Source organism: Heterodontus francisci, chromosome 8 (assembly GCF_036365525.1).
Source record: "Heterodontus francisci isolate sHetFra1 chromosome 8, sHetFra1.hap1, whole genome shotgun sequence".
NCBI lineage: Eukaryota > Metazoa > Chordata > Chondrichthyes > Heterodontiformes > Heterodontidae > Heterodontus > Heterodontus francisci.
In genome coordinates this window covers 84,423,146-84,450,464 of record NC_090378.1, presented here as the reverse complement: position 1 = coordinate 84,450,464, position 27,319 = coordinate 84,423,146, and the positions used below count along the sequence as shown (strand labels likewise).

Genomic DNA, 27,319 nt, shown 5'->3' with positions numbered 1-27,319 from the left:
ATGGCAAACATTTAAAGAGCGCATGGGTGAACTGCAAAAGTCTGGTGCAAAAATAAAACAGGAAAGGTAGCCAAACCATGGCTTACAAGGGAAATTAGTGATAGCATTAGATCCAAGGAAGAGGCAAATAAATTTGCCAGGTAAAACAACAGACCTGAGGACTGGGAGCAGTTTAGAATTCAGCAAAGGAGGACCAAGGGATTGATTAAGAAGGGGAAAATAGAGTACAAGAACAAGCTTGCAGGCAACATAAAAACTGACTGTAAAAGTTTCTATAGGTATGTGAAGAGAAAAAGATTGGTGAAGACAAATGTAGGTCCCTTACAGTCAGAAACAGGGGAATTTATTATGGGGAATAAAGAAGTGGCTGACCAACTAAATGCATACTTTGGTTCTGTCTTCACAAAGGAGGACACAAATATCATACCAGAAATGTTGGGGAACACAGGGCTTAGTGAGAGAGAAGAACTGAAAGAAATCAGTATTAGTAGAGAAATGGTGTTGGGGAAATTGATGGGATTGAAGGCCAATAAATCCCCAGGGCCTGATGGTATGCATCCCAGAGTACTTGAGGAAGTGGCCCTAGAAATAGTGGATGCATTGGTGGTCATCTTCCAAGATTCTACAGACTCTGGAACAGTTCCTACAGATTGGAGGGTAGCTAATGTAACACCACTATTTAAAAGGGGAGATAGAGAGAAAGCAGGGAATTATAGACCAGTCAGCCTGACATCAGTAGTGGGGAAAATTCTAGAGTCCATTATCAAAGATTTTATAGCAGAGCACTTAGAGAACAGTGGTAGAATCGGGCAGAGTCAGCATGGATTTACGAAAGGGAAATCATGCTTGACAAATCTACTAGAATTCTTTGAGGATGTAGCTAGTAGAGTTGATGAGGGGGAGCCAGTGAATGTGGTTTATTTGGACTTTAAGAAGGCTTTCGACAAAGTCCCACATAAGAGATTAGCATGTAAAATTAAAGCGCATGGGACTGGGGGTAGTGTATTGCGATGGATAGAAAATTGGTTGGCGGACAGGAAACAAAGAGGAAACAATGGGTCTTTTTCCAAATGGCAGGCAGTGACTAGTGGGGTACCGCAGGGATCGGTGCTAGGACCCCAGCTATTCACAACATACATTAATGATTTAGATGAGGGAACTAAATGTAATATCTCCAAATTTACATATAACACAATACTGGGTGACAGGGTGAGTGGTGAGGAGGATGCAGAGAGGCTTCAGGGTGATTTCGACAAGTTGAGTGGGTGGGCAAATGCATGGCAGATGCAGTATAATGTGGATAAATGTGAGGTTACCCACTTTGGTAGCAAAAACAGGAAGGCAGATTATAAATGAGAAAGGGGAATATGCAGCGAGATCTGGGTGTTCTCATACACCAGTCACTGAAGGTAAGCATGCAGGTGCAACAGACGCTAAAAAAGGCAAATGGTATGTTGGCCTTCATAGCGAGAGGATTCGAGTACAGGAGCAGAGACGTCTTGCTGCAATTATACAGGGCCTTGGTGAGGCCACACCTGGAATATTGTGTGCAGTTTTGTCTCCTTATCTGAGGAAGGATGTTCTTGCTATAGAGGGAGTGCAGCGAAGGTTTACCAGACTGATTCCTGAAATGGTGGGACTGACATATGAGGAGAGATTGAGTCGGTTAGGATTATATTCGCTGGAGTTCAGAAAAGTGAGGGGGAATCTCATAGAAACCTATAAAATTCTAACAGGACTTGACAGGGTAGATGCAGGAAGGATGTTCCCGATGGTGGGGGAGTCCAGAACCAGGGGTCATAGTCTAAGGATACGGGGTAAACCTTTCAGGACTGAGATGAGGAGAAATTTCTTCACGCAGAGAGTGGTGAGCCTGTGGAATTTGCTACCACAGAAAGCAGTTGAGGCCAAAACATTGTTTGTTTTCAAGAAGGAGTTAGATATAGCTCCTGGGTCTAAAAGGATCAAAAGGTATGGGGCGAAAGCGGCAACAGGCTACTGAGTTGGATGACCAGTCATGATCATAATGAATGGCGGAGCAGGCTCAAAGGGCCGAATGGCCTACTCCTGCTCCTATTTTCTATGTTTCTATATTTCCCAAAATTTCACTTCAGACATCAAGGAAGTGTTTAAATTTAATTTCCTTCTCTTCAAAGTCTCCACAAAGAGCAGGATGCAGTCTTGCATAGAGACTTTCTACCAGTACAGTTCTTTAAACAATCTGATAGCAAATGCTCAGCATTAGACCACAATATTAGTCCTTCTACTTTCTCTATCTGTAGGCTTGTACCTAAGCGTTACTTACATTGTTTGTATACTCTATAGGTGCAAATCACAACACTTACAACAAGGTCATCTGTCTCACAAATCTTCCCCAGTGCTTCCAGGTAGACAGAAAGCTGGAGAGATACGACTGGGTACAGCCAAGTAATAGATCCAGTGTAGACGAGTGTCACCTCCAGGAAACTTGGTCCACTTGAAGTGGTGAGATTGAGACTTCGATTTTTCATACAGGATAAATCGTTTATGTCTCTATGATCAGATGACAGTACAGACCTTACTTCAGGCACAGCTGTCAACGTCAGGGAACTAATAGGATCTGGATTTATGATCAAAAAGAATGAAACTGATCGCAAACCTGTCTAAAGACAAGTGGCTGTGCTAATTATAAGGGTGACACACGAAAATAGGGGATATTTTTGAACCGTCATAGCGTGGCTGGATGGACAGGAGCCTCAGTCCATTGGCAGTGGGACAAACAACGTTTAAAGAGACATCGCGGCTCCATTTAAAACAAAACATAAAAGCTTATTGAATAATCTGGGATCCAGAGTTTAAAACATCGCAGCACATCGCCGGCCCCAGTCAGGGTACCGCCAGCCCACTGCCCCAACCGGTATATCACCAGCCGGCCTGCATCCAACCCCCACCCCCCGGTTAACGGGCGGCCCGTTCACCTCTCCTCGCAGTCTTTGCACCGCACGGCGACCCTCACGATCTCGCTGAAGAGTTGCTGGCTCATCACGGATTTCCCCCACCCGTGCTGCGATCCTCCACATTCAAAACTTGGCGCCTCAACCTCGCGCACAGCCGTTGGTGCTAGGGGCGGGGCCGAACTGCCCTTTGACCTCCGGCCTCCACCTCTTCCGGTGAAGCCGGTCAGACTGGCTCTTTACACTAGGTAGTTCGAATGTGAAGTGCGTTACCATTAACTTATTTGATAATTTTCGAGATTGTAGTGTACGTTCTCTGGCTCGTTCCTCCAACCAATTGTACTCCGGGGTCTAATCTGGAAAGCAGGAGGCCTCAGCACAGCATTGTGTGTTTGTTTGGAGGGAGTGCGTCCGAGTGCAGGAGTTGCTGCCTTTGTTGGTGCAAACATGGCGAGCGAGAGAGCTGCAAATGGCATCCAGGCGCCTCTGCCAGGAAGATGCGGATACTTCGTGGAAAAGAAGAGAAGATATTGTAAAATGATTGTTGCAGAAGGAAAGCGTCTCTGTGGGGAACATGCGAATACAGCACCAAATAGTGAAGTATGCCAGCTCCTCAGTAATTATAAAAGAACAATGAACAGTTGTCCTTGATAGTCACTTTGACATCTTAAAAATACATTTATATTGCGATTTTCATAACCACTGGACGTCTCAAAGCGCTTTATAGCCAATGAAGCACACTTTTGAAGAGTAGTTACTGTTGTGATGTAGGAACCATGGCAGCCAATTTACACAAAGCTCCTACGAACAGAATTGTGAAAATGATCAGTTAATCTGAGGGGGTAACTATTAGCCAGGACACTGGGGATATCTCTCCTGGCCTTCAAAATAGTGCCATGGGACCTTTTACGTCCACTTAGGGGGTAGACAAGACCTTGGTTTAACGTCTCATCTGAAAGATGCCACCTCTGACTGTGCAGCATTCCTATACTACACTGGAGTGTCAGCCTTGATTTTTGTGCTTAATTCCTGGAGTGGGACTTGAACCTGGAATCGTGTGACTCTGAGGCAAAAGTGCTGTTAACTGAGCCATGGCTCAAATGAGCCTTTATGCAATGATGGCTGCAAAAATTTATTCAACCTTGGGTTGAGAGGTGTAGTCAATACTGAGGAAGACTGCAACAAATTACAAGACATTCATTAAAAACTTGCAGCACAGTACACAGTTGATAAGAACATAAGAAGTAGAAGGATGAGTAGGGCATTTGGCCCTTTGAGCCTTTTCTGCCATTCAGTAAGATCATGGCTGGCCATCCACCTGCACTATCCCCATATCCCTTGATTCCCTTCATACCCAAAAATCTATTGATCTGTCTTGAATATGCTCAAAGACTGAGTATTCATAGTTCTCTGCGGTGGAGAAATCCAAAGATTCACAACCTGCTGTGAGTGAAGAAATTTCTCCTCATCTCAGTCCTAAATGGCCTACCCCTTATTCTGAGTCTCTGACCTGCTGTTTTGGATTTCCTAGCCATGGGAAATATTTTTCAGCATCTACCCTGTCAAACCCCTTAAGAATTTTAGTTAAAATAAAAGCAAAATACTGCGGATGCTGGAAATCTGAAATAAAAACAAGAAACGCTGGAAATACTCAGCAGGTCTGGCAGGATCTGTGGAGAGAGAAGCAGAGTTAATGTTTCAGGTCAATGACATTTCTTCAGAACTGGCAGATATAAGAAATGTAAAAGATTTTAAGCAAGTAAAGTGGGTGTGGGGGTGTTGATAGGACAAGGTCACAAAATAGCTGACCAGGAGGTCATGGAGCAAAGGCAAACTATATGTTAATGGTGTGCTGAAAGACAAAGCATTTGTACAGATTGGGTGTTAATGGACTGAAAGCTGAACAGCCACAAGCACAAACATGAAAAAAAACAGTGGGTAGACACAGTAGAAACAAACTGAACAAACTAAAATAAAATAAACACAAAAAAATAACTAAAAATAAAAGTAAAAAGGGGGGCCTGTCATGCTCTGAAATTATTGAATTCAATGTTCAGTCCGGCAGGCTGTAGCGTGCCTAATCGTAAATGAGATGCTGTTCCTCGTGCTTGCGTTGATGTTCGCTGGAACACTGCAGCAATCCCAGGACAGAGATGTGGGGGGGGTGTTGAAATGGCCAGCAACCGGAAGTTCGGGGTCATGCTTTCGGACTGAGCAGAGGTATTTCACAAAGTGGTCACCCAGTCTGTGTTTGGTCTCCTCACTGTAGAGGAGACCACATTGTGAGCAGCGAATACAGTATACTACATTGAAAGAAGTACAAGTAAATCGCTGCATCACCTGAAAGGAGTGTTTGGGGCCTTGGATAGTGAGGAGAGAGGAGGTAAATGGCAGGTATTACACCTCCTGCGATTGCAGGGGAAGGTGCCATGGGAAGGGGACGAGGTGGTGGGGGTAATGGAGGAATGGACGAGGGTGTCGCGGAGGGAACAATCCCTTCGGAATGCTGACTGGGGAAGGGAGGGGAAGATGCCTTTGGTAGTGGCATCACGCTGGATGTGGTGGAAATGGCAGAAGATGATCCTTTGGATATGAAGGCTGATGGGGTGGAAAGTGAGGACAAGGGGAACCCTGTCGCGGTTCTGGGAGGGAGGGGAAGGGGTGAGGGAAGAGGTGCGGGAAATGGGCCAGACACGGTTGAGGGCCCTGTCAACCACAGTGGGGGGAATCCTCAGTTGAGGAAAAAGGAAGCCATATCAGAAGCGCTGTCATGGAAGGTTGCATCATCAGAGCAGATGTGTCGGAGACGGAGAAACTAGGAGAATGGAATGGAGTCCTTACAGGAGGCAGGGTGTGAAGAAGTTTAGTCAAGCTAGCTGTGGGAATCGGTGGGCTTATAATGAATATTAGTAGAGAGCCTATCCTCAGAGATGGAGACAGAGAAGTCGAGGAAGGGGAGGGAAGTGTCCGAGATGGACCATGTAAAGGTGAGAGAAGGGTGGAAATTAGAAGCAAAGTTGATAAAGTTTTCCAGTTCGGGATGGGAGTTGTAAGAATTTTAGTTGTTTCAATTAGATCACCTCTCGCTCTTCTAAATTCTGTGGGATATAGGCCGGTCATGCCTTTGCTGACTCTTTGAAAGAGCAATCATGCTTTGTCCCACACCCCTGCTTTTTGTCTTTAAATTTGTCATCCTCAAGTGCCTGTCCAAATCCTTTTCAGATGTTGATAAACATTAATAAACTTATGTTGCAAATTAATTTCAGTATGGGTAAGTGTGAGGTGGTGCATTTTGGTAGGAAGAATAAGGAGGCGATGTAAGTTCTGGAAAATGAGGTAGAGGAACAAAGGTTTCTAGGGATACAGATAAACATTCAAAGTTTATTAATGTCTTGTAGTTTGATGCAGTTTTTCTCAGTATTGACTATCTCCCCCCACCCCTTCCTAAAAAAAATTGGTAGTGTCTACAAATTTAGAAATTATGTTTTTGATGTTTAAGTTAATATAAGTTGTGAATTACTGTAATCCCAGCACTGATCCATATGGGGCCCCACTTCCCACCTCTTGCTATTCTGAATAACTACACTTTACTCTCTACTTTCTGTCTTACAGCCACCTAACTATCCATTCTGTTACTTGCCCCCTGACTGCTCATGCTATGACCTTATTCATTTCTATTATGGTACCTTATCGAAGGCCTTCTGGAATTCTAGATGTATCGCATCTACATTACCCTTACCTACTCTCACTATTATCTCCTCAAAGAATTCAATAAAGTTGGTCAAGTGAGACTTTCCCCTCTGAAATCTATGTTAAATATCTATTATTAATCTTTTGGTTCGTATATGTGTTTCCATTTTCTCCTTTAATAGAGATTCGATATCTTTCCTACCACTGATAAGCTGACTGATCTACAGTTTCCTGGACATGTTCTATCTCCCTTCTTAAATTTAGGTATTTGCCAGCCCATAGGCACTATACCATTTTCTAACAAATTGTTAAAAAATGCGTAATCTGCTGTCTTTTCCCTAGATTCCCTGAAAATGCACGGATACACACTATCCGGAGGAGGAATTTTAGCATCTGACTTTGATTAGTTTATTTAATATTTCTCCTTTTTTATTTTAAATGTGGTTATATCATTTCTAATTTCATCTTCCAATATCACATCCATCAGATCTGTCTTCCTGATTAATACTGAAGCAAAATAATTATTTAATATTTCTGCAATTTCAGTATCACTGCCTGTGATTTGATCCTGCCCATCAATGGCCCCCTATTCCTATCCCAAATTTACTTTTTATGTGCCCATAGAATATTTAACAGTTTTGTTTTGTGTTCCTTGATAATTTAATTTCATAGCTCCTCTTTGCTTTCCTAATTGTTTTTGACTTCTCTCTTAATTTATTTAGTGTATGTCTCTTGCTTACCCCCCAGTTTTTCCCTTATGTCTTTATTCATCCACGGTGTTTAGTTTGTTCCTTTTTTTAAGCATAATATATTTTCCTGGACTCTGTTCAACACCATTTCAGATATTTTCTGTTGTTGTTCTACATCATCGTTTGACAATGCTTTAGTCCATTTTATTTTCCCAAGTTCTGTTCTCAGCCCGTCAATCAACTTTTCTCCAATTTGTTACCCTAGTCTTTGTCATGCTTATGTCCTTCTCAATTATTATCTTAAACCATATTATATTAGGGTCACTACTATCTAGATGATCCCCTACTTTGAGTTCTCTTATCTGCTTTGATTCCCCATTACTAGATTCAGCAGCAAATCCTCCCTTGTTGGTCTAGTGCAGAGAAGGTGTGAATTGACTTGATGAGATCCTCAAGATTATGAAGGGTTGTGCAAGGGTAAATAGTTGTCGATTATTTTCAATGGTTAGTGACATGATAATGAGAGGGCCTAAACGGAAGATAAGAGGGAGTTGGAATTTGGAAGTCCCTGTCATAAACAGTTGAACCCTGATCCATGTCTTTTTAATCTCATGAGTGGGAACATAGGAGCAGGAATAGGCCATTCAGCCTATCGAGCCTGTCCCACCATTCGATACGATCATGGCTGATCATCCACTTCAATGCCTTTTTCCCCACACTATCCTCACATCCCCTTATGTCATTTGTATTTAGAAATCTGTCAATCTCTGCTTTAAACATACCCAATGACTGAGCTTCCACAACCCTCTGAGGTAGAGAATTCCAAAGATTCGCAACCCTCACTAAAGAAATTTCTCCTCATCTCTGTCCTAAGTGGCTTCCCCCTTATTTTGTTATTGTGTCCCCTGATTCTAGACTTCCCAACCAAGGGAAACATCTTAGCTGCATCTACCCTGTCTATCCCTTTAAGTATTTTGTAGGTTTCAATGAGAACTCCTCTCATTCTTCGAAACTCTAGAGAATACAGGCGCAGTTTCCCCAGTCTCTCTTCATAGGGCAGTCCCACCATGCTGGCAACAAGTCTGGTGAACCTTCGTTGCACTCCCTCTATGGCAATAATATACTTCCTAAGGTAAGGGAACCAAAACTGCACACAGTACTCCAAGTTTAGTCTAACCAAGGTTCTATGCAGTTGAAGCAAGGCGTCACTACTCCTGTACTCAAATCCTCTTGTGATAAAGTCTAACATACCCTTAGCCTTCCTAATTGCTTGCTGCACCTGCATGTTAGCTTTCGGTGACTTATTGACAGGGACCCCCAGGTCTCTTTGTACATCTACACTTTCTAATCTCTTAACATTTAAGAAATACTCTGCACATCTGTTCCTCCTATTAAAATGGATAACCTCACATTTTTCCACATTATATTCCATCTGCCCCATTCTTGCCCACTCACTAAGTCTGTCCAAATCCCCCTGAAGCCGCTTTGCATTTTCCTCACAACGCACATTCTCACCTTGTTTTGTGTCCTCCACGAACTTGGAATGATTATATTTGGTCCCCACATCCAAATCATTGATATATATTGTGAACAGCTGGGGCCCAAGCACTGATCCCTGCACTATTCCACTGGTCACAGCCTGCCAACGCGAGAGTGACCCATTTATTCTCTGCTTTCTGCCTGTTAACCAATCCTTATTCCATGCCAGTATATTGCCTCCTATCCCATGTGCTTTAATTTTACTAACCAACATTCCTGTGGGGGACTTTATCAAAGTGAAAATCCAAGTATACCACATCCACCAACTTCCCTTTATCAATTCTGTTAGTAACATCCTCAAAAAACTCCCAACAGGTTCGTCAAACATGATTTCCCATTCATAAATTCATGTTGACTATGCCCAATCAGATCATTCTTATCTAAGGGTCCATTTATCACATCCTTTAGAATAGATTCTAGCATTTTCCCAACGACTGATGTAAGGCTAACAGGTCCGTAATTCCCTGTTTTCTTTCTCCCTTCTTAAATAGTGGCGTGACATTTGCTACCTTCCAATCTGCAAGAACCATTCCAGAAACTAGAATTTTGGAAGATGATCACCAATGCGTCCACTATCTCCACAGATACCTCTTTCAACGCTCTGGGATGTAGAATATCGGGTCCTGGGGACTTAGCAACCTTCAGCCCCATTAATTTCTCCAATATAACCATCTTACTAATACTAATTTCCTTCAATTCCTCATTCCCCGTAATCTCTTGGACCTCTAATTCTGGGAGATTTCTTGTATCTTCCTCAGTGAAGACAGACACAAAGTAATCATTTAGCTTCTCTGCCATTTCTCTATTCCCCATTATAAGTTCCCGACTGTACCTGTAATGGACCCGCATTTGTCTTAGCCATCTTTTCTTTTTACGTGCCTGTAGAAGCTTTTACAGTCCGTTTTTATATTTTTTGCTAGCTTACATTCATATTCTATTCTACCTTTATCAGTTTCTTCGTCCTCCTTTGCTGTCTTCTAAAATCCTCCCAATCCTCCAGTTTACGACTATTTCTGGCAACTCTATAGGCCTTTTCTTTTAATCTTATACAATCCTTAACTTCCTTTGTTATCCACGGTTGACTGCCTTTACTATTGGGGTTTTTATGCCTTGAAGGAATGTATAGTTGCTGTAAACTATGTAATATTTCTTTAAAGACTATCCATTGCCTATGTATTGTCATACCTTTTAATGTACTTTCCCAATCCATTTCAGCTAATTTGCCCCTCATACCTTCATAATTTCCTTTGTTCAAATTTAACACCCTGGCTTCAGATTGAACTACCTCACTTTCAAACATAATACAAAATTTTATCATATTATGGTCACTCATCCCTAAAGGTTCTTTTACAACAAGATTATTTTTTTTTAGAGATACAGCACTGAAACAGGCCCTTCGGCCCACCGAGTCTGTGCCGACCATCAACCACCCTTTTATACTAATCCTACACTAATTCCATATTCCTACCACATCTCCACCTGTCCCTATATTTCCCTCCCATCTACCTATACTAGGGGCAATTGCTAATGGCCAATTTACCTATCAACCTGCAAGTCTTTGGCATGTGGGAGGAAACCGGAGCACCCGGAGGAAACCCACGCAGACACAGGGTGAACTTGCAAACTCCACACAGGCAGTACCCAGAATTGAACCCGGGTCACTGGAGCTGTGAGGCTGCGGTGCTAACCACTGCGCCTTTCTCATTACATAAAATTAGATCTAAAATATCCTGTTCTCTAGTCGGTTCCTCAACATACAGTTCTAGAAAACCATCCCTAACACATCCTCCTGACCTAGATTAGCTCCCAGTACCCCAATTAAAAATTTTGTTTAAATTTCTTCATGGCCATGACCATGCCCATCCCTATCTCTGTAACCTTCCCTCAAGCCTTACAACTCCTTCCCCCCCCCTCAAACTCCACATTTCTTTAACTCTGGCTATTGTGCATCCACCTAACTCCACTCCACTCCTTTCACCCCTCATTTGCTGCCTTGTTTTCAGTCAACTAGGCCCCCAGTTTGGAGATCTCTCTCTCTTTCCTGTCCCACCCCCCAACACCCACCTTTTTAAGACTCCTTGAAATTCACCTCTGAGTCACCTTTGGACCTTTTTTTTTCTATATTAAAGGCATTTTATAAATTCATGTTGAAGCAAGAGTCCACAAGTAATTTTAAAAGTAGCTGCTTTAAAAAGAGGAATATTAGAATTAATTGGTTCATGTGGAAAATAATAGCAATACAGTCTTGATGATTTAGATAGCCTAGTTCTCCTGTAAAATTCAATTCTGTGCTTAATAACAACAACAATTTGTATCTATATAGCACTTGTTGAAGTAATAAAATGTCCTGAGGCACTTCACAGGAGCATTATAAAACAAAATTAGACACTGAGCCACATAAGCAGATATTTGGTCTGATGACCAGAAGCTTGGTCAAAGATGTAGATTTTAAGGATTGCTTTAAAGGAAGAAAGTGAGGAAGAGGTTTATGGAAGATCCAGAGCATGGGGCTCAGACAGCTGAAGGCATGACCACCAATGGTGAAGTGTTTAAATTCAGGGATGTGCAAGAGGCCACAATTAGAGGAGTGCAGGTATCTTGGATGGTAGTGGGGACTGGTGGAGATTACAGAAATAGGAAGGGGCAAAACCATGGAGGGATTTGAAAACAAGTTCTAGAATTTTAAAATCGAGGTGTTCCTTAACTGGGAGCCATTATAAGTCAGCAAGCACAGAGGTGAAAGGAATTTGATGCATTAGGACACAGGCAGCAGAGTTTTGGATGACCTCAAGTTTACAGGGTAGAACATGGAAGGCTGGCCAGACTTGGGTTAGAATAGTCAAGTCTAGAGGTAACAAAGGCAGTCATGAGCATTTCAGCAGCAGATGAGCTGAAACAGGGCTGCTCCCAGTTAAGCAACACCTCGATTTTAAAATTCTAAAACTTGTTTTCTAATCCTTCCATGATTTTTTCCCTCCCTATCTCTGTAATCTCCAGTCCCCACTATCATCCGAGATACCTGCACTTCTCTAATTGTGGCCTCTTGTACCTCCTTGAGGTTGTGTGCAGATTGCTTAAATTTGATTAAACAGCCTGGAAGAGAGATGCAGTGAGTAGCAAAGGTGCAGAGTTTTTGGTGGGCATCAAAAATTATGCATCTGGTCATCTGGATGTTCATTTATAATGTGTTTTAATTCATCCACAACTTAATGTCATATATATGCTATGAAGTGAGCAATCTGATGGCACCAGAATGGTTGTGAGGTTGAGAAAATTGTTGGAGAGGTTGAATTAGCTGTTGTCAATGTAAATGCCCAGTATTTACAGCATTCAGTTTCATAAGATGGCAATATGTACGATCATGTTGGAGACCATACTTGTGGAAGTATAATGGATATATTACATGATGCATCATGAATAACAAGGAAAAGTGAATAATAAATGTCTCTCCCCTGAATTAACCTTGTCAATGCACCAAACATTGAGCAATTTTACACTAGTTCTAAAGTTGAGCTCTGAAAAACATGCTGAAATGTGCCGGGCAATGTGGATCATTAATTGATAACTGGAGTTCTAACTGCTGTTAATTATCAATTTCCTAAGTAACAAAAGTTTCATCAGTTCACATGTTCAACTTAAATCTTTTTAAAATTTCCTTGCAGGGTGAAAACCAAAGAAGAAGAATTCCATGTCCCCTTGACCCAAAACAGTAAGTACAAGAGGCAGAAATTACTTTGTGTATGTTTTAACCATGTTCAAGATGAACTAAAGTGTCAGCTTGACTCCATTGGTAGCACTCTCACTCTTGAGTCAGAAGGTTTTGAATTTGAGTCCCGTTCCAGGACTTAGAACATGCAATTTAGGCTGATACTGTGGTAAAGTACTGAGGGAGTGCAGTCCTTTTGAATGAGATGTTAAACCAAGGTCCTGACTGCCTGATCACCGTCTTAGGTGAATGTTAAGAATTCCAAGGCAGTATGAGAAAAAGGGATGGAAGTCTTATCCAATATTCTTTGTTCATAGAACCACACCCAAAACAGATTAATTGACCATTCATTTTGTTGCTTTTTGTGGGTTCTTGCTTTGTGCAAAATAATATATATTTGTATAATATATATGTATAATAGAAGTTGCTGCAGTTTAAAAGTGATTTGTTGTATTTAAATGCTGTGGGCCTTTTCTTGGACATATGACAAGGTGCCCTATAAATGCAGGTCCTTCTCTTCTTCCCTCTGTCTTCTGTGAAACCCTGATCTTGCACAACTGCTGGAGTTCATTAGCATTATATTTAAAACGTAATTGTCATTTAAACAGGAAATATTGGAAGAAAAAATGAGCAAAATGCTACATGAAAAGGCAATTGGCAGGAATTTGATTCGAATGTTTAAAGCAGGTAGGGGAAGGGGTTTATAATGTGCTCCCACAGCCCGTCTCCCCCAACTTGGTTATTTGGCAGTAAATTCCCTTGCAAGTTTCTATGAACAGATGGCACCCTATCACTAGCTGGTTGGAATATTGGGATATCTGAATCAATGGTTCTTAACAAAAATATTGAATATGTAATTGCACTATAACAACTATAGAGGCAGTAAAAGCACAAGACAGAGTCCAGGAAGAGGCAGAGATAATGAGCTATCTTGGGGAAAGAAACCCTTTTTAGCAAACAGCTCATAAAAAGTATTGACTATAACCTTCATGATGTAGTAGACACTGTCTACTCCAGCGGAGCAGGCTTGTATATGGATATTAAAATAAGAGGGAAAACAATAATACATTTAAAAATTGTAGAGGCCAGAGGACTGTATAAAACCCTTTTTATATAATATCAAAAGGATGGCAGGAAAGAATGTCAACATCAATCCATGAAGTTTCAAAAGTACATTGGGAGACTTAGTTTCACTGGGAGAAGAAAATAATCAGTGGCCAAAGGAAACAATAGTGAAGCTGTTGAAGTTAGTTGCTGAGGAAGAAATCCCATCTCCAGAGTACCTGTGGACTGGTAAGTGTAAACAATGTATTTAAGTCTTCAGTAGTTTTCCTGTTAATAATTAGTTGCAAAGCATTGTTTATTAATTGCAACTTAAGCAACATCAGTATAAGGCTATAAAGTCTCAAATATGTCATAGAGTTATACAGCACAGAAACGGGCCCTTTGGCCCATCGTGTCTGTGCCGGCCATCAAGCACCTAAATTCTAAATACTTCTTAAATGTTGCGAGCGTTCCTGCCTGTACCACATCTTCAGGCAGTGCGCTCAAGATTCCAACCAACCTCTGGATGAAAACAATTTTCCTCAAATCCCCTCTATACCTCCTGCCCCTTACCTTAAATTTATGCCCCCTGGTTATTGACACCTCCGCTAAGGGAAAAAGTTTCTTCCTATCAATGCCCCTCATAATTTTATCTACCTCAATCATATCTCCCCTCAGCCTTCTCTGCTCCAAGGAAAACAACCCTAACCTTTTCAGTCTCTCTTCATCGCTGAAATGCTCCATCCCAGACAACATCCTGGTGAATCTCCTTTGTACCCTCTCCAGTGCAATCACATCCTTCCTATAGTGTGCTGCCCAGAACTGTACACAGTACTCCAGCTGTGGCCTAACTAGCGTTTTATACAGCTCCATCATAACCTCTCTGCTCTTATATGCTGTGCCTCGGCTAATAAAGGCAAGTATCCCATATGCCTTCCTAACCACCTTATCTACATGTGCTGCTGCCTTCAGTGATCTATGGACAAGTACACCAAGGTCCCTCTGTACTTCCTAGGATCCTACCATCCATTGTATATTCCCTTGCCTTGTTAGTCCTCCCAAAATGCATCACCTCACACTTCTCAGGATTAAATTCCATTTAGAGCAGCTCCGCCCATCTTACCAGCCCATCCATATCGTCCTGTAATCTAAGGCTTTCCTCCTCACTATTTACGACACCACCAATTTTCGTGTCATCTGCGAACTTACTGATCATACCTCCTGTATTCACGTCTAAATCATTAATGTACACTACAAACAGCAAGGGACCCAGCACCGATCCTTGTGGTACACCGGTGGTCACAGACTTGCACTCACAAAAAATGTGTACAGAAAGCTTTTTAGAAATACTCCATAGTTGCACTTTATCTGCATATTTTCTTTTCTGCCTTTGCAGTATCTATAGCCATCTGTTTCCATATTAAGTTGGTGTGTATTACATATTGTTGTCCTTGTCTCCACAGAGGAGTCCACCTTGTTTATTAGGAACATAAGAAAATGATGAGCAGTAAAAGACCAGTTGATCCATCAAGCCTTCCCTACGCATCTGATGGCTGGAGCATCACGACTAGACAGTACTAACCTACCTCCCCCACCTAAAGCCATGTAATCTTCTCAGAGAGGCAAAAAGACATTCTGTCTTGGAGGATAGTAATAAGGTGCAGGATAGCAAGGAAAGCAATGATAAAGTGGAGTTGTTTACACTACAGTGCAAAGCAATAGGAGCCATATCACCAATGATCTAATCTCCATAGGACATTTCTGGAAATAGTGCGGACATAGAAGAGGTCCTGCAACTGTAGCAGTGAGGACATGTTGTCCATGGCAATAGATGCTGGCCCTTCAGTAACATCTTAACCCTCTTGTCTCTACCCTATTTCCAGAAAATGATTGAAGTCTTTTGGAAGAAAAGGGTATGCACCAGCTTTAATCGGATATTTATCATGTTCCCACCACTGTTCAGTTAAGCATTACTTTGGACACTGACATAATAAATTTGCATATTTACAATTGGGTTGAGTACACTTGGCAGAGTAGATGGTCTTTCCAGTTAATCTGCTCACCATTCTTTGTGATTGTTATGTGACTCCCATCCAAATAGTGTGCTTGAGAATCCTTCAATTGATGGTTCTTTCCAAAGCTATAGCCAGAAGCAAGATTGAATGTCATGCGTCATAGACATTGATGTGAAATTATTATTGCTTTATCAGATCTGTTTATCTTTTGGTATATGTTGTTGGAAGTCTTGCACATTGCAAAAAGTGTTCTTTGTATGCGTTTAGTCATTTCAAGCTATTACCTCATGGTAATGAAAAATAACTACAAGTAATACTTTTATACTCAATGCTGCATTTACCTACAGTAGATTTTGGTTTAAATAAATGTATTTTTAACATTGTCTCTGGGTTTTTCCCCCTCTTTGCCAGTCTTAAATAGCCGTTTGTGTCTGAATAGCCTCTTTAGCATGACAGGAGTTTACCCTGCTTGGTGCATTTGCCATTTCTTCTGGATTGGCTTTCACCCCTTTGTAATGAATTCCTCTGGTTCACTATTCTGAGGAACTAAAGTTATCTACATCACTGCCAATCCATATGTATAAATATTTCAAGTAAGCTGTTATCGCCATCATGTAACTTTGGCCTAAACTGTTTCTGAATGCAGGGATTCACTGCTTTCACAGTCATACTGTTTGAGATCATCTATCTATATCTGTTACAAAGGACAGCTTACATTTTAAATCTAGCTGTTTTAAAAATATGAAATCAATATAGAAATTTGTTGCAACAGGTTCATGTATTTGTAGAGTATGCTGATGTTCACATCTTTAGCCATAATGTTTTCTTCGACTCTTTGGCCTCCTTATCTCGAGAGACAATGGATAAGCGCCTGGAGGTGGTCAGTGGTTTGTGAAGCAGCGCCTGGAGTGGCTATAAAGGCCAATTCTAGAGTGACAGGCTCTTCCAGAGGTGCTGCAGAGAAATTTGTTTGTCGGGGCTGTTACACAGTTGGCTCTCCCCTTTCGCCTCTGTCTTTTTTCCTGCCAACTACTAAGTCTCTTCGACTCGCCACACTTCAGCCCCGTCTTTATGGCTGCCCGCCAGCTCTGGCGAACGCTGGCAACTGACTCCCACGACTTGTGATCAATGTCACAGGATTTCATGTCGCGTTTGCAGACGTCTTGAAAGCGGAGACATGGACGGCCGGTGGGTCTGATACCAGTGGCGAGCTCGCTGTACAATGTATCTTTGGGGATCCTGCCATCTTCCATGCGGCTCACATGGCCAAGCCATCTCAAGCGCCGACTACACATTACCTTTCAGCAATTAGATTATTCTTAAACATGAGAAAACTTCTGCATGAACGTTGAACAGCACCCAGCTTTGGCATCACTCTCCATGATTATTACTGTGCTGTCTGACAGCAAATGATGTATGAGCCACAATTTTCTTCAGTGCAATACTGAAGCTACTCTGTTCAATTCCTGCTTCCAATTTTACTATCCCCCACCACCCCCCCTCCCAGGCTACTCATTCAAATGCATCACATAGTATGTATCCTCAGTGTCCAATTTGATTGTGAACTGATCTTCAAGGCTGACCTATTTATTGTAAAGATCAGCTAATTCTACTCATGTAACGTTACCCACCTCAATCGAGTCCCACTGCTGCCGAAATTCATATCCAGGACTTTGTCACCTTCGGGTTCTAATTCTACAATGTTCTCAATAGTCTCTCTATCTTCATCCTGGATGCAGTAATTCACCCATAACTTCACTGTTCAACTTGCATCCTTCAGTAAATCTTATTTCCTTATCAATCCTGTCCTTAACCTCCACTAATTCTCTTTCACCCAGTGCATTTGATTTAATAATTCTCATCCTCATCTGTAAATCCCTACCTCTGTGACTTCCTCTAGCTCTGTTCCTAGCCTGCATGTTCTATTCTTTGAACTTTTTTTATTCTTTCACATGGGATGTGAGTGTTGCTGGCAAGGCCAGCATTTATTGCTCATCCCTAATTGCCCTTGAGAAGATGGTGAGCCATCTTTTTGAAACACTGCAGTCTGGTGGTGTAGGCACACCCACAGTGCTGTTGGGAAAGGTTTTTGACCCAGCGACAGTGAAGGATCGGTGATTATAGATCCAAGTCAGAATGGTGTGTAGTTTGGAGGGGAACTTGCAGGTGGTAGTGTTCCCATCCCTCTGCTGCCCTTGTCCTTCTAGGTGGTAGAGGTTGTGGGTTTGGAAGGTGCTGTCGAAGAAGGCCTGGCGAGTTGCTGCAGTGCATCTTGTAGAAGGTGTACACACTGCTGCCATTGTGCACCAGGGTTAGAGGGACTAAATGTTTAAGATGGTGGATGGGGTGCCAATCAAGAGGGCTGCTTTGTCCTGGATGGTTTTGAGCTTCTTGAGTTCTGTTGGAGCTGCACATATCCAGGCAAGTGAAGAGTATTCCATCATACTCCTGACTTGTGCTTTGTTTATGGTGGACAAGCTTTGGGGAGTCAGGAGGTGAGTCACTCACTGCAAAATTCGCAGCCTCTGACCTGCTCTTGTTGCCACAGTATTTATATGGCTGGTCCAGTTAACTTTGGTATACTGAGTGTTCATCGTCCATCCTTCCTCACCACCCCCCACCACTTGACTGTTCTACCATTCTTGGCCAAGCCTTCAGTCTTCATACCCCTAAACGTTAGAATTTCCGACCTAAATCTTATTGCCTTGCTTCATATCTTTCCACCTGCAGAAGGTTCCTCAAAACCACCAGCCACACTTTCATTCACCTCCTTTAACTTCTAACATTTGCTTAATATAATTGCAGATTCTTATTCTTTCCAGTTCTTTTAGAACTTCAAGTCCCTTACCTGGTTTTCTAACCTCTAGTAATTTGAACTGCTCCACATTTGTGGGTTTCTTTTAATTTCTTCATACTTGTCACAAACTCCTTTTTATGTTGACTCTGCTAAACCCTGTGACATTTACTGGTTAATAATTTTGTTCATACTTTTTTCAACTGAGAGACAATAGAGGTTGCATTGGACTGATATCACCCCTTGTTACAGTGATTTACACTTAATGAGATTGAGTTATAGGTGTTCCAGTGATTAATTTTGGTTGTTGCACTTTGGAAATACTACATAGCACTGAAGCAAAAATATTGGCAAAAGAAGGACAACTGATCCAGTTGCTCTGCCTGTATTTAAGTGATTCGAGTCTTAATGACTAGCCACTAAGAAGCCACAATGTATAAAGTGTAATTTTTTTTCCAGCACGGTTGATGAAGACAAGCTAGAAAAGCATCTGAAAAAGTGTAATTCAAGGGAAAAACCCAAACCTGTAAGTCTCAAAGATATCAGTTCTTTTTTCTTGTCTGCCTAAAGTACTCCTGTGAACTTTGATTCTATTCAAATATAGAAAGTTTGGCTTTCATTTACCTGCCAATATGAAATGTTCAACAGGTGCTAGTCACAATCATGTAAAGCATCTCAGGTGGTAAATTAGTCAGTTTAGTCATGAGTTAAGAGATTGGAGCACCATCACACTGAAATAACATGCACTTAAATTCTGCCTTTCGTGGAGGTGAGTGAACAAGAAGCAGGAATTGGAAGAGTTAAATAAAGTGACTAATGGCTTGGTTGAGGAGGAAGTTATAGAAAGGCAGATAATGTCACAAACAATGTTCCAGAGTACATTGTATTAGCCATAAAGGGAATGGAAAACCCTGTTGTGATGTGCCCAAAATTCCATTAAGCAGGTTCCCATCAGAATCAAGGATGAATTGAAACAGAATTTGTTGCTGCAGTGACCTACAAGGTACACGCTGGGGCAACAGAATTTTTAAGACTAAGATTGATAGATTTTTGTACGGTAAGGATATCAAGGGATGTAGAGAAAGGGTGGGTAAATGGGATTGAGTGCAGATCAGCCATGATTTAATACAATGGTATCACAGGCTGAAGTTACTGAATGGCCTACTTCTATTCCTATGTTCCTGCCTGGAAGACTAGGTCTTTTGAATTTTCTAATTACATATTTTGTTTCTTTCAAACTTACAGGGACCATACACACAATCACACAATGAAATGCATTATATTTAATTTCTTTATTTTTAAAAATTCTCATTACTCCTACTTCGTTTTTCTCATTTCAGATTTACTATATTAAAGGTATCAATGGGGGTTACGAGGATTCCATGGAGACACCCAGAAAACAGGTACAGTGTCCCAAGAGGGGACAATCAGCGAAATGTTCTTTAATGATAACCTTTTTATTTCTCTTCAACTTATTCTATCTCTTAAATATATTCAAGGTTTCTATTTGTGCTTTGTCCAAAGAAGAACTGGAGAAAATGATTAAAAAGCTTCTAAATGCAACTAGCAGTGAGTATTAAGCCACACATATACATAGCTTAAAGGAAGGTGGTATAAATTAAAGTTACATATAATTTGCATATCCTAGAGAATGGAATTAAATTAAGGTAAGTCAGGAATGTACTGCATACAGTCCCAAAGATGCAGTCCTTTGAAAGTAGGGAAGTGTGCAATTGTTCTGGTCATAGGAGTAGTTACCCCCATGAAGCTGAAGGTATCAGTTAATCCGCTCAGTTGGATGAGTTTAGACAGATTTCAGCCCAGTTGCTAGAAGCTGACACATGTGCCGCCTTAGGGTTGGGGTGGGCGCGGGAGTGGAGACAGACTAGCTCACTCTCTTCAAGAAACACGCTTGCTATTGTCCGAGGACAAACCAACATCAGTGGCGCCTGTGAAGTCTGTAGCCTAGATCAGCCTTCCTTTACCAGAGGGCAGCATGGTGAAAGAGGGTGGCTTTGGGGGGGAAAAAATGATTGAGGATTGAAACATATAACAAACTTTTATTTTTCTTAAAATTTTAATGAAATCATGCATATATGCATCTAAAAAAAAGTACTATCATATAAGAGGATCTTTTGACGTCTTAGCAGTTCAGCACTTAGAGTAAATGATGTCACAAGCAAATCTAAGGAGAGCAAATTGAATGTTCCTCCTAACTGATTACTGGTCTCAGAAGAAAACAATCCACCCTCTACAGGAGATGGTGAGTCTCTTAACATTGCTTAGCAAGATCTTTCTCTGCCATTCCATGATTCCTCCATTTGAATTTTCGTTATTGATATTTCTTTTCTACCCCATTTAAAGTACCATTTGGAGAATTTTTGTGATTGATTATCCTTTTGTGTAATGGGTGATAATCATGGTATTAAACTAGCAACCTACAATTATAGGAGAGAAATTAAATCGCACACTGCCACTTCTAGTGGCACTAGACAGACTTATGTAGATTTCTCTGGGGGTAGACAACATCCCGAGCTGCTACCTGCACACCTCGCACAGCATTCCTCATTGAGGAGCCAGGGGCCTCAGTTTAACATCTCATCTGAAAGACAGCACCTCTGACAATGCAGTGCTCCCTCACCACCGCACTGGAGTGTCAGCCTAGATTGTTGTGCTGAAGTCCTGGAATGGGACTTGAACCCACAACTTTGCAACTCAGAGGCAAGAGTGGTACAAACTGAGCCACAGCTAACACTTAAGAGTCACAAGTGGCCTGAGTTGGAGAAATACAGAGTTGTCGGAGGATGCTACAGGGATAAGCGAGGCCATAGAACGATTTGAGCACAAGGATGAGAGTTTTAAATTTGAGGCGTTGAGGGCCGGAAGCCAATGTATATCAGTTACACAAGGGTGATGGGTGAGTGGCCTCAGTGTCCTTTAGTATACAAGCAGAGTTTTGGATGAGAAGCTTATGGAAGGTGTAGCATGAGAATCTGAATATAACAAAAGCATGGTTGAGGGCTTCAGCAGCAGATGGCCTTAAGCAGGGCCAGAGACCAGTGATGTTATGGGAGGTGAGAGAAGACTATTTTGTGATGGAGAAGATATGCAGTCAGCTTGGAGTCAAATAGGAGACCAGGGTTATGAACAATGGGGTTGTGAACTGTCTGATTCAGCCTAAGACTGTGTTTGGAGAGGAGGATGAAATCGGTGACTATGGAACAGAATTTTTGACGAGGGCCAAAGACAGTAATTTCAGTCTTAATGTTTAATTGGAGGAGTGTAGGCCTTGATTTTGGACAAACAGACTGACACCACAAATGCAATGGAGGGGTCAGTTGGTGGTGAAGTAGAGCTTGGGTGATGTCAGTGTACATGTGGCACGCGCTATCAACTCTTTGGATGATGTTGCCAAGGGGAAGCATATGGATGAGGAATAGAAGAGGGCCAAGGATAGATGCTTTGGGGCACTCCAGAAGTAACAGTGTAAGGGCACAAAGCGAAGCCATTGCAGGAGCTTCTCCGGCTACGATCAGATAGTTGAGAGTGGAACCAAGCGAAGGAACTCCCACTCAGCTGGATAACAGAGGAGAGGCATTGGAGGAGGGCGTGGTCGACTGTTGAAGGCTGCAGAGAGGTCAACAAGGGCAAGGAGGGATTGTGTACTGTGGTCATGGTAACAGAGAATGTCAGTTGTGACTTCGATTAGGGCTATTTTAGTGCTGTGGAAGAAGCGAAAACCTGATTGGAGACATTCAAATGTGGAGTTTCAGAAAAGAGATAGCGCTTTCAAGTTTTTTAATGAGGGACTCTTGCCCAAAGCAATTTTAAATCAAAATTAATTAATTAAAGGTGTTACTTAGGTTTTCAAAAGTATCTGTTAATTATTTGCAGGTTTGAATTCTAAGCTGACAGACCAAACATTAACCCACATAGCATTGCAGGAAGCTCTGAATGATCCAAAAAATGGAGATTTTGCCTTTAAGCATTTGAAGCAGCAGGTAGGATATGGAGGTATAATTAAAAAACTGGTTTGTGTATTTAGCAATAGTGTATAATTTATTACTTCAACCAGGAAAAGGGCTAATTGTACTCCAGTGTGTGATACTGTAATTATTTATCTACTGCTTCTAGAAAGCAGCAAGAGCTGCAGGTGTGGAAGATGTCTCTGTTCCTTTTCTGTGCAGATGATTCTGCTTACAGGGAAGTTTTTTTTTAATAAAACTAACATTCACGTTTTAAGAAATCCATGATTTTTTATTAGGCACATAGGTCATTTAGAGAATTTCTATAAAAATGCAAACTTTATGTACTGAGCAGACCCTTAGTCGTCTTAATATTAGGGTTATTTCAGTCTTTGTTGTTTCACGTTGTTTCTTACTTGGAAAAAATATCCTCCATGGGTTTCTACTCAACTATCTGTTATTTGTATAATTTTAGTTGTGATCTCCCTCAATTACTTTGCCACTCCCTGATCCAGAGTGGTGACACCAATGGTAGTGCCTCTGTGGTCATTTTTGGTAGAGGTCAGCTAAATCATCAGAGCTGGGGATTGAACCTGGGACCTTCTTAATCTGGATGGCTAAGCTATCAAAACTGTTAACTAAATTAAACATCTAAGCCATTCCAAGGTGGGGTGGGAAGGGATCATAAAATTATATTTTTCTTCTGATTTAGTTGACATCTTGTGCTGTTAACCCATAGGGGATTAAATTGTAATGTTCCAGGCTTCACTTGCCGGTAATTTGGAAAGATTGGGTTTGCTTGGATCGAACCGATGTTTTGTGGAGTTTGGTGCTGGTCGGGGAAAGTTGTCCCATTGGATAGATCTTGCTTTACAAGATGCCAAGAATGTTTACTTCCTCCTTGTGGAGAGAGCCACTACTCGTTTCAAGGTACTAGTTTGTGGTAATTAAGTGCCATTTATTGATTATCTGCCTAGAATAATATTCCAGAAAACTCAGTTAATTAACTGGACAAATGTAACATTATCTTTTAAAGGTAGATGGTAAACACAGAAGTCGAGGCTCAACGTTTGAGCGGCTTCAAATTGACATCGAAGATCTCAGTCTAGGCAAGTGATACTGTTTAAATTTTGTACACTTCCAAAATATTTTCATTCTCCTTTTTAAAAAAAAATTGTCCTTTTTCTGAATATTAAATAATTAATATTTTATTGTTGCAGGTAAGGTGCCTCTTCTTGTAAGAGAAAGACTGCCTGTGGTTGGAATTGGCAAGCATTTGTGTGGAGCTGCTACAGGTATGATTGCATTTAATGAAATCTGATAATGAAAATGAAGTAAATCTTAAAATTTGTCATTCAGCAGTTTCAGGCATCCTTTGCAAATCTCATATTCCTTTAAGTACCACTGAAGGTACAGCATGCAGCATAGGTTCTGTTATGTATGTGAATTTGAGTCCCAATACATTTTGCAATAAATGCAGTTTTCTGTTGCTAGCAGTGTCTCTGAGAAGTGCATCATTTAAGTTGTTAATGGAATTATGACATATAGTTTGAATAATCTTGGAGGATATGTAAATATAATAATGCTGAATTTTAGAAGAACTGCTGATAGAGATTGATTAAAAATACAATGATCATGCATATTCTTATTGAGAGGTGACAGGTGGGGATGAAAATAACTGTAGTGCATTTACAGTACTAACTCCTGCCCTGGTGTATGCTGTTGCTAATGCCAATAGATCCATTATTGCCACCGCATAGACTGTAATGCATATATAAAAGATTACAAGATAGTAATCTCATTTATAAATTCAAATGATATCTAAAATTAAGTGGTCTTCTGAACTGCATGATAAAAGTACAGCTTTGAAACCACAGCTTTGTATTCACTATTTCTTTTATTATAGTGTATACAATATGTGGAGCAGATGGGGACAGCTTTATTCTGGGTTTGTTTGTGGATGGTAGGCATTGTGGTTAATAGCGAGAGTTAGGCTACTATGCTCAGTTTTTCTCCAAAGATTAACAATAGTGATATCAAATTTATTAAGTGATAATCTATAGCTAATTTTTCAAAATGAGTCAGAAACTATTATCCATTTCTGAATATTTTCTTACAATGTTATAAATATACAAGATCAATTTGGTATCTTGTTTACATCACAGATTTTAAAAATCCTACTTATTCCCAAATTAAGGAATTATAATTAACATTTCTAAATATAATTTTTCCTGAATCCCAAATCTTTGTTGGCAAAATCGCCTTAAAATAGAATAGCCTTTGAGCAAGAGGAATCATCACACAATAAACTTCTGTAGGATGTCGTGTGTAATTTGGAAAGCATGCCCATTTCACATTAGGCACTTTATAAAAGACCCCAAATGCTTGAATGTTTAGCTAGTACAGACATTTCAAGAGTCACATGCATTTCATTGGCAAGCAAGCTAGTCCAAATGCTTAAGTCTGAGTTAGTAAATGGAATCATGCTAGAATGAGCCTTCGCCTTCATCATCAGGTTGGTACCAAGCACAAATAGAAAGCCAAAGTGGAAGGTTTCCATGGAATTGGAAATCAGTTATAAAACTGATGACGTTTTCGTTTTTTTTTAGTTTTAGAGATACAGCACTGAAACAGGCCCTTCGGCCCACCGAGTCTGTGCCGACCATCAACTACCCATTTATACTAATCCTACACTAATCCCATATTCCCACCACATCCCCACCTGTCCCTATATTTCCCTACCACCTACCTATACTAGGGGCAATTTATAATGGCCAATTTACCTATCAACCTGCAAGTCTTTTGGCATGTGGGAGGAAACCAGAGCACCCGGAGGAAACCCACGCAGACACAGGGAGAACTTGCAAACTCCACACAGGCAGTACCCAGAATTGAACCCGGGTCGCTGGAGCTGTGAGGCTGCGGTGCTAACCACTGCAGTTATGATTTATATGACGTGTATGATTTACTTGTACAAATTCAACAGATAGGGAGCACTTTACAGCACCGGCATCCTATATGCTTCCATTCTTTAAAATGGCAATTTTCTTTTGTATCCACATAAATTCTTAAGCAGCTTTGACCTACACTTGTATGGTGCAAAATGCAATAGTCGCTTATACAATTAAAATATGTGGACATTTTAAATATGTTTTATTTATTCAGGTAAAAGGACTTCAGTGTTGAGCATTTCCCTGAGCCTATAACGTTAGCTAATACATGAAAGATCTGAATTTTCTTTATAATATTTTGGGACCATTGAATTTGTATATACATTTTTTTCTTCACAGGCTAAATGTCTTTTCTGATTCTGTTGTTAAGTCTCTACTTTCTAATTGGTTATTTTCCAATTTCATTATCCACAATGCTTTTCATGCCAACTTCAGTAGTCTCTCCAATCACACTTCACCACCACATTCAATCCAACAATATTGCTGCAAAATAAAAATTGTGCCCACACACATTGCAGCAAAAAAATTGCCCAAGTACAATTTGCCAAGAACATTTTCTCCAAGGTACAGTCACCCCAGTTCAGAGTGAGAAGAAAGTTTTTGATACTGTTGTTTCAAATATTGTGAATTCTAAGGCAAGTGGTTAGCCATGTACTTCAAAGAATAAAATAAAAATTAGCTTAACTGCACAAGCATTTATTTCCATTCACAGCAAACTGACTGACTACCACTAGCCTCAGATTTGACTTAAAGAGCCTGTGCTTTTCTTCAGACCCATACCTGCTTCCACCTTGTGCTCCCTTTCCAGGCCTGTCTGCACTCCACTCATAGCCTAAGTTTTGATTTAATTTTTTGTTCTGTAAATCAATTTGCCTCCCCAGTACCTGTATGCACACCCACCCTCACCCTAAGCCTCCTCGCGAGCACCCACTCAGATCTGCCTTCTGACATCAGATTCTGCCAGACACACCTTCCTCCTCACTGTCATGGGAAATCTGCTAGTATTTAAAAAGAACAATTGCAAGCTAAAGCAATCAGCTTAAAAAGGAAAAGAAAACTGAAGTTAAAATTGACATGTCTGTGGGCACATTGTTGCTGACTTTTGCATATTTAAGGTAGACAGAAAAAGTCAGCCATGGTTCTGGTAACTCCTTAATGGAAATGTGAATGTGTTGGAAATTAGGCTAGAGTGTGATGAACTCCTTGGTTTAATACCCATTGTCTAGGTTCACACATAAAAATTAGCCGCTTGGGGCAGATGTCAAATGGTCACCTCTATCATTGCTACCATAAGGCATGGTTAGCATCTGTAAACTTGGACGGATATTCTAGGTTTTCCTTCATGTAATCTGGAGGGGGTAGGGGAATTTTTATGTAGTTCATTCCCATATGCAGTTAATTGAGTTGGATAGAATCTGTAATATGGCTAATTGAATATAGTCTATGGAATGAGTAGAATGAAGGAACCAAATGGTCCATTCTCATTCTGTTTTTTCTCATATACATCTTTTAGTATAAAACAAATCTGTGTATGTTACCTTTTTTTTTTGAATCGCTTATGCTGCAGTGTTAGCAGGTTTCCAAGAAAATGCTTTCAATTCTTTTCAGGTCTTCCATGGCCAATCAGCCTTCTCCCTGAATCTAGTTCAGGAATAGAAAACGTCTAGTCTCTTCCTATGGTTGTAAATGGTCATCAATCGGCTGCTAATTCTGCAGTCAGTGGCTGGGGATCTCCATGTTGAGATTGTGTGTCATCTGCTACAATTTGTTTTCAGTAAATGTTTCGCCACTATTTACTATCTTATATGTGGAAATATAAATAGTGGGGGGGGAAAAGCTTCAAAAATGAAATGTGTTTGGCTTTGGACTGATCTACATAGCTGGAATATCTGATTGCACAAGTGTAAAACTGTCACAAGGCAGAAGTCACTTCAATCTCTAGTTGTGATACCACATACGTACATAAATACCCCAATTCTATGTGAGTTATTGA

The 27,319-nt window shown here is 40.9% G+C and overlaps 2 protein-coding genes across 6 annotated transcripts in view; one reads left to right on the top strand and one right to left on the bottom strand.

The window, feature by feature from the left end:
• The window catches only part of LOC137372982 (spindle assembly abnormal protein 6 homolog), a 101,416-nt gene extending 98,352 nt beyond the window's left edge, over positions 1 to 3,064 (bottom strand). For both annotated transcript variants that reach the window (XM_068037569.1, XM_068037570.1), the window contains exon 1: positions 2,958 to 3,064. In XM_068037569.1, coding sequence (XP_067893670.1) covers positions 2,958 to 3,022 — 65 coding nt within the window. In that variant the 5' untranslated portion in view covers positions 3,023 to 3,064. The remainder of the gene's footprint in view (positions 1 to 2,957) is intronic.
• An 81-nt stretch (positions 3,065 to 3,145) lies between these two features.
• The window catches only part of trmt13 (tRNA methyltransferase 13 homolog), a 29,452-nt gene continuing 5,278 nt past the window's right edge, over positions 3,146 to 27,319 (top strand). For 3 of the 4 annotated variants that reach the window (XM_068037564.1, XM_068037567.1, XM_068037565.1), the window contains exons 1-9: positions 3,146 to 3,533; positions 12,514 to 12,560; positions 18,870 to 18,936; positions 19,751 to 19,813; positions 19,910 to 19,979; positions 22,305 to 22,411; positions 23,138 to 23,305; positions 23,412 to 23,484; positions 23,596 to 23,670. In XM_068037564.1, the coding sequence (XP_067893665.1) occupies positions 3,381 to 3,533; positions 12,514 to 12,560; positions 18,870 to 18,936; positions 19,751 to 19,813; positions 19,910 to 19,979; positions 22,305 to 22,411; positions 23,138 to 23,305; positions 23,412 to 23,484; positions 23,596 to 23,670 (823 nt within the window). In that variant the 5' untranslated portion in view covers positions 3,146 to 3,380. The remainder of the gene's footprint in view (positions 3,534 to 12,513; positions 12,561 to 18,869; positions 18,937 to 19,750; positions 19,814 to 19,909; positions 19,980 to 22,304; positions 22,412 to 23,137; positions 23,306 to 23,411; positions 23,485 to 23,595; positions 23,671 to 27,319) is intronic. The other variant, XM_068037566.1, reaches the window with a different exon arrangement.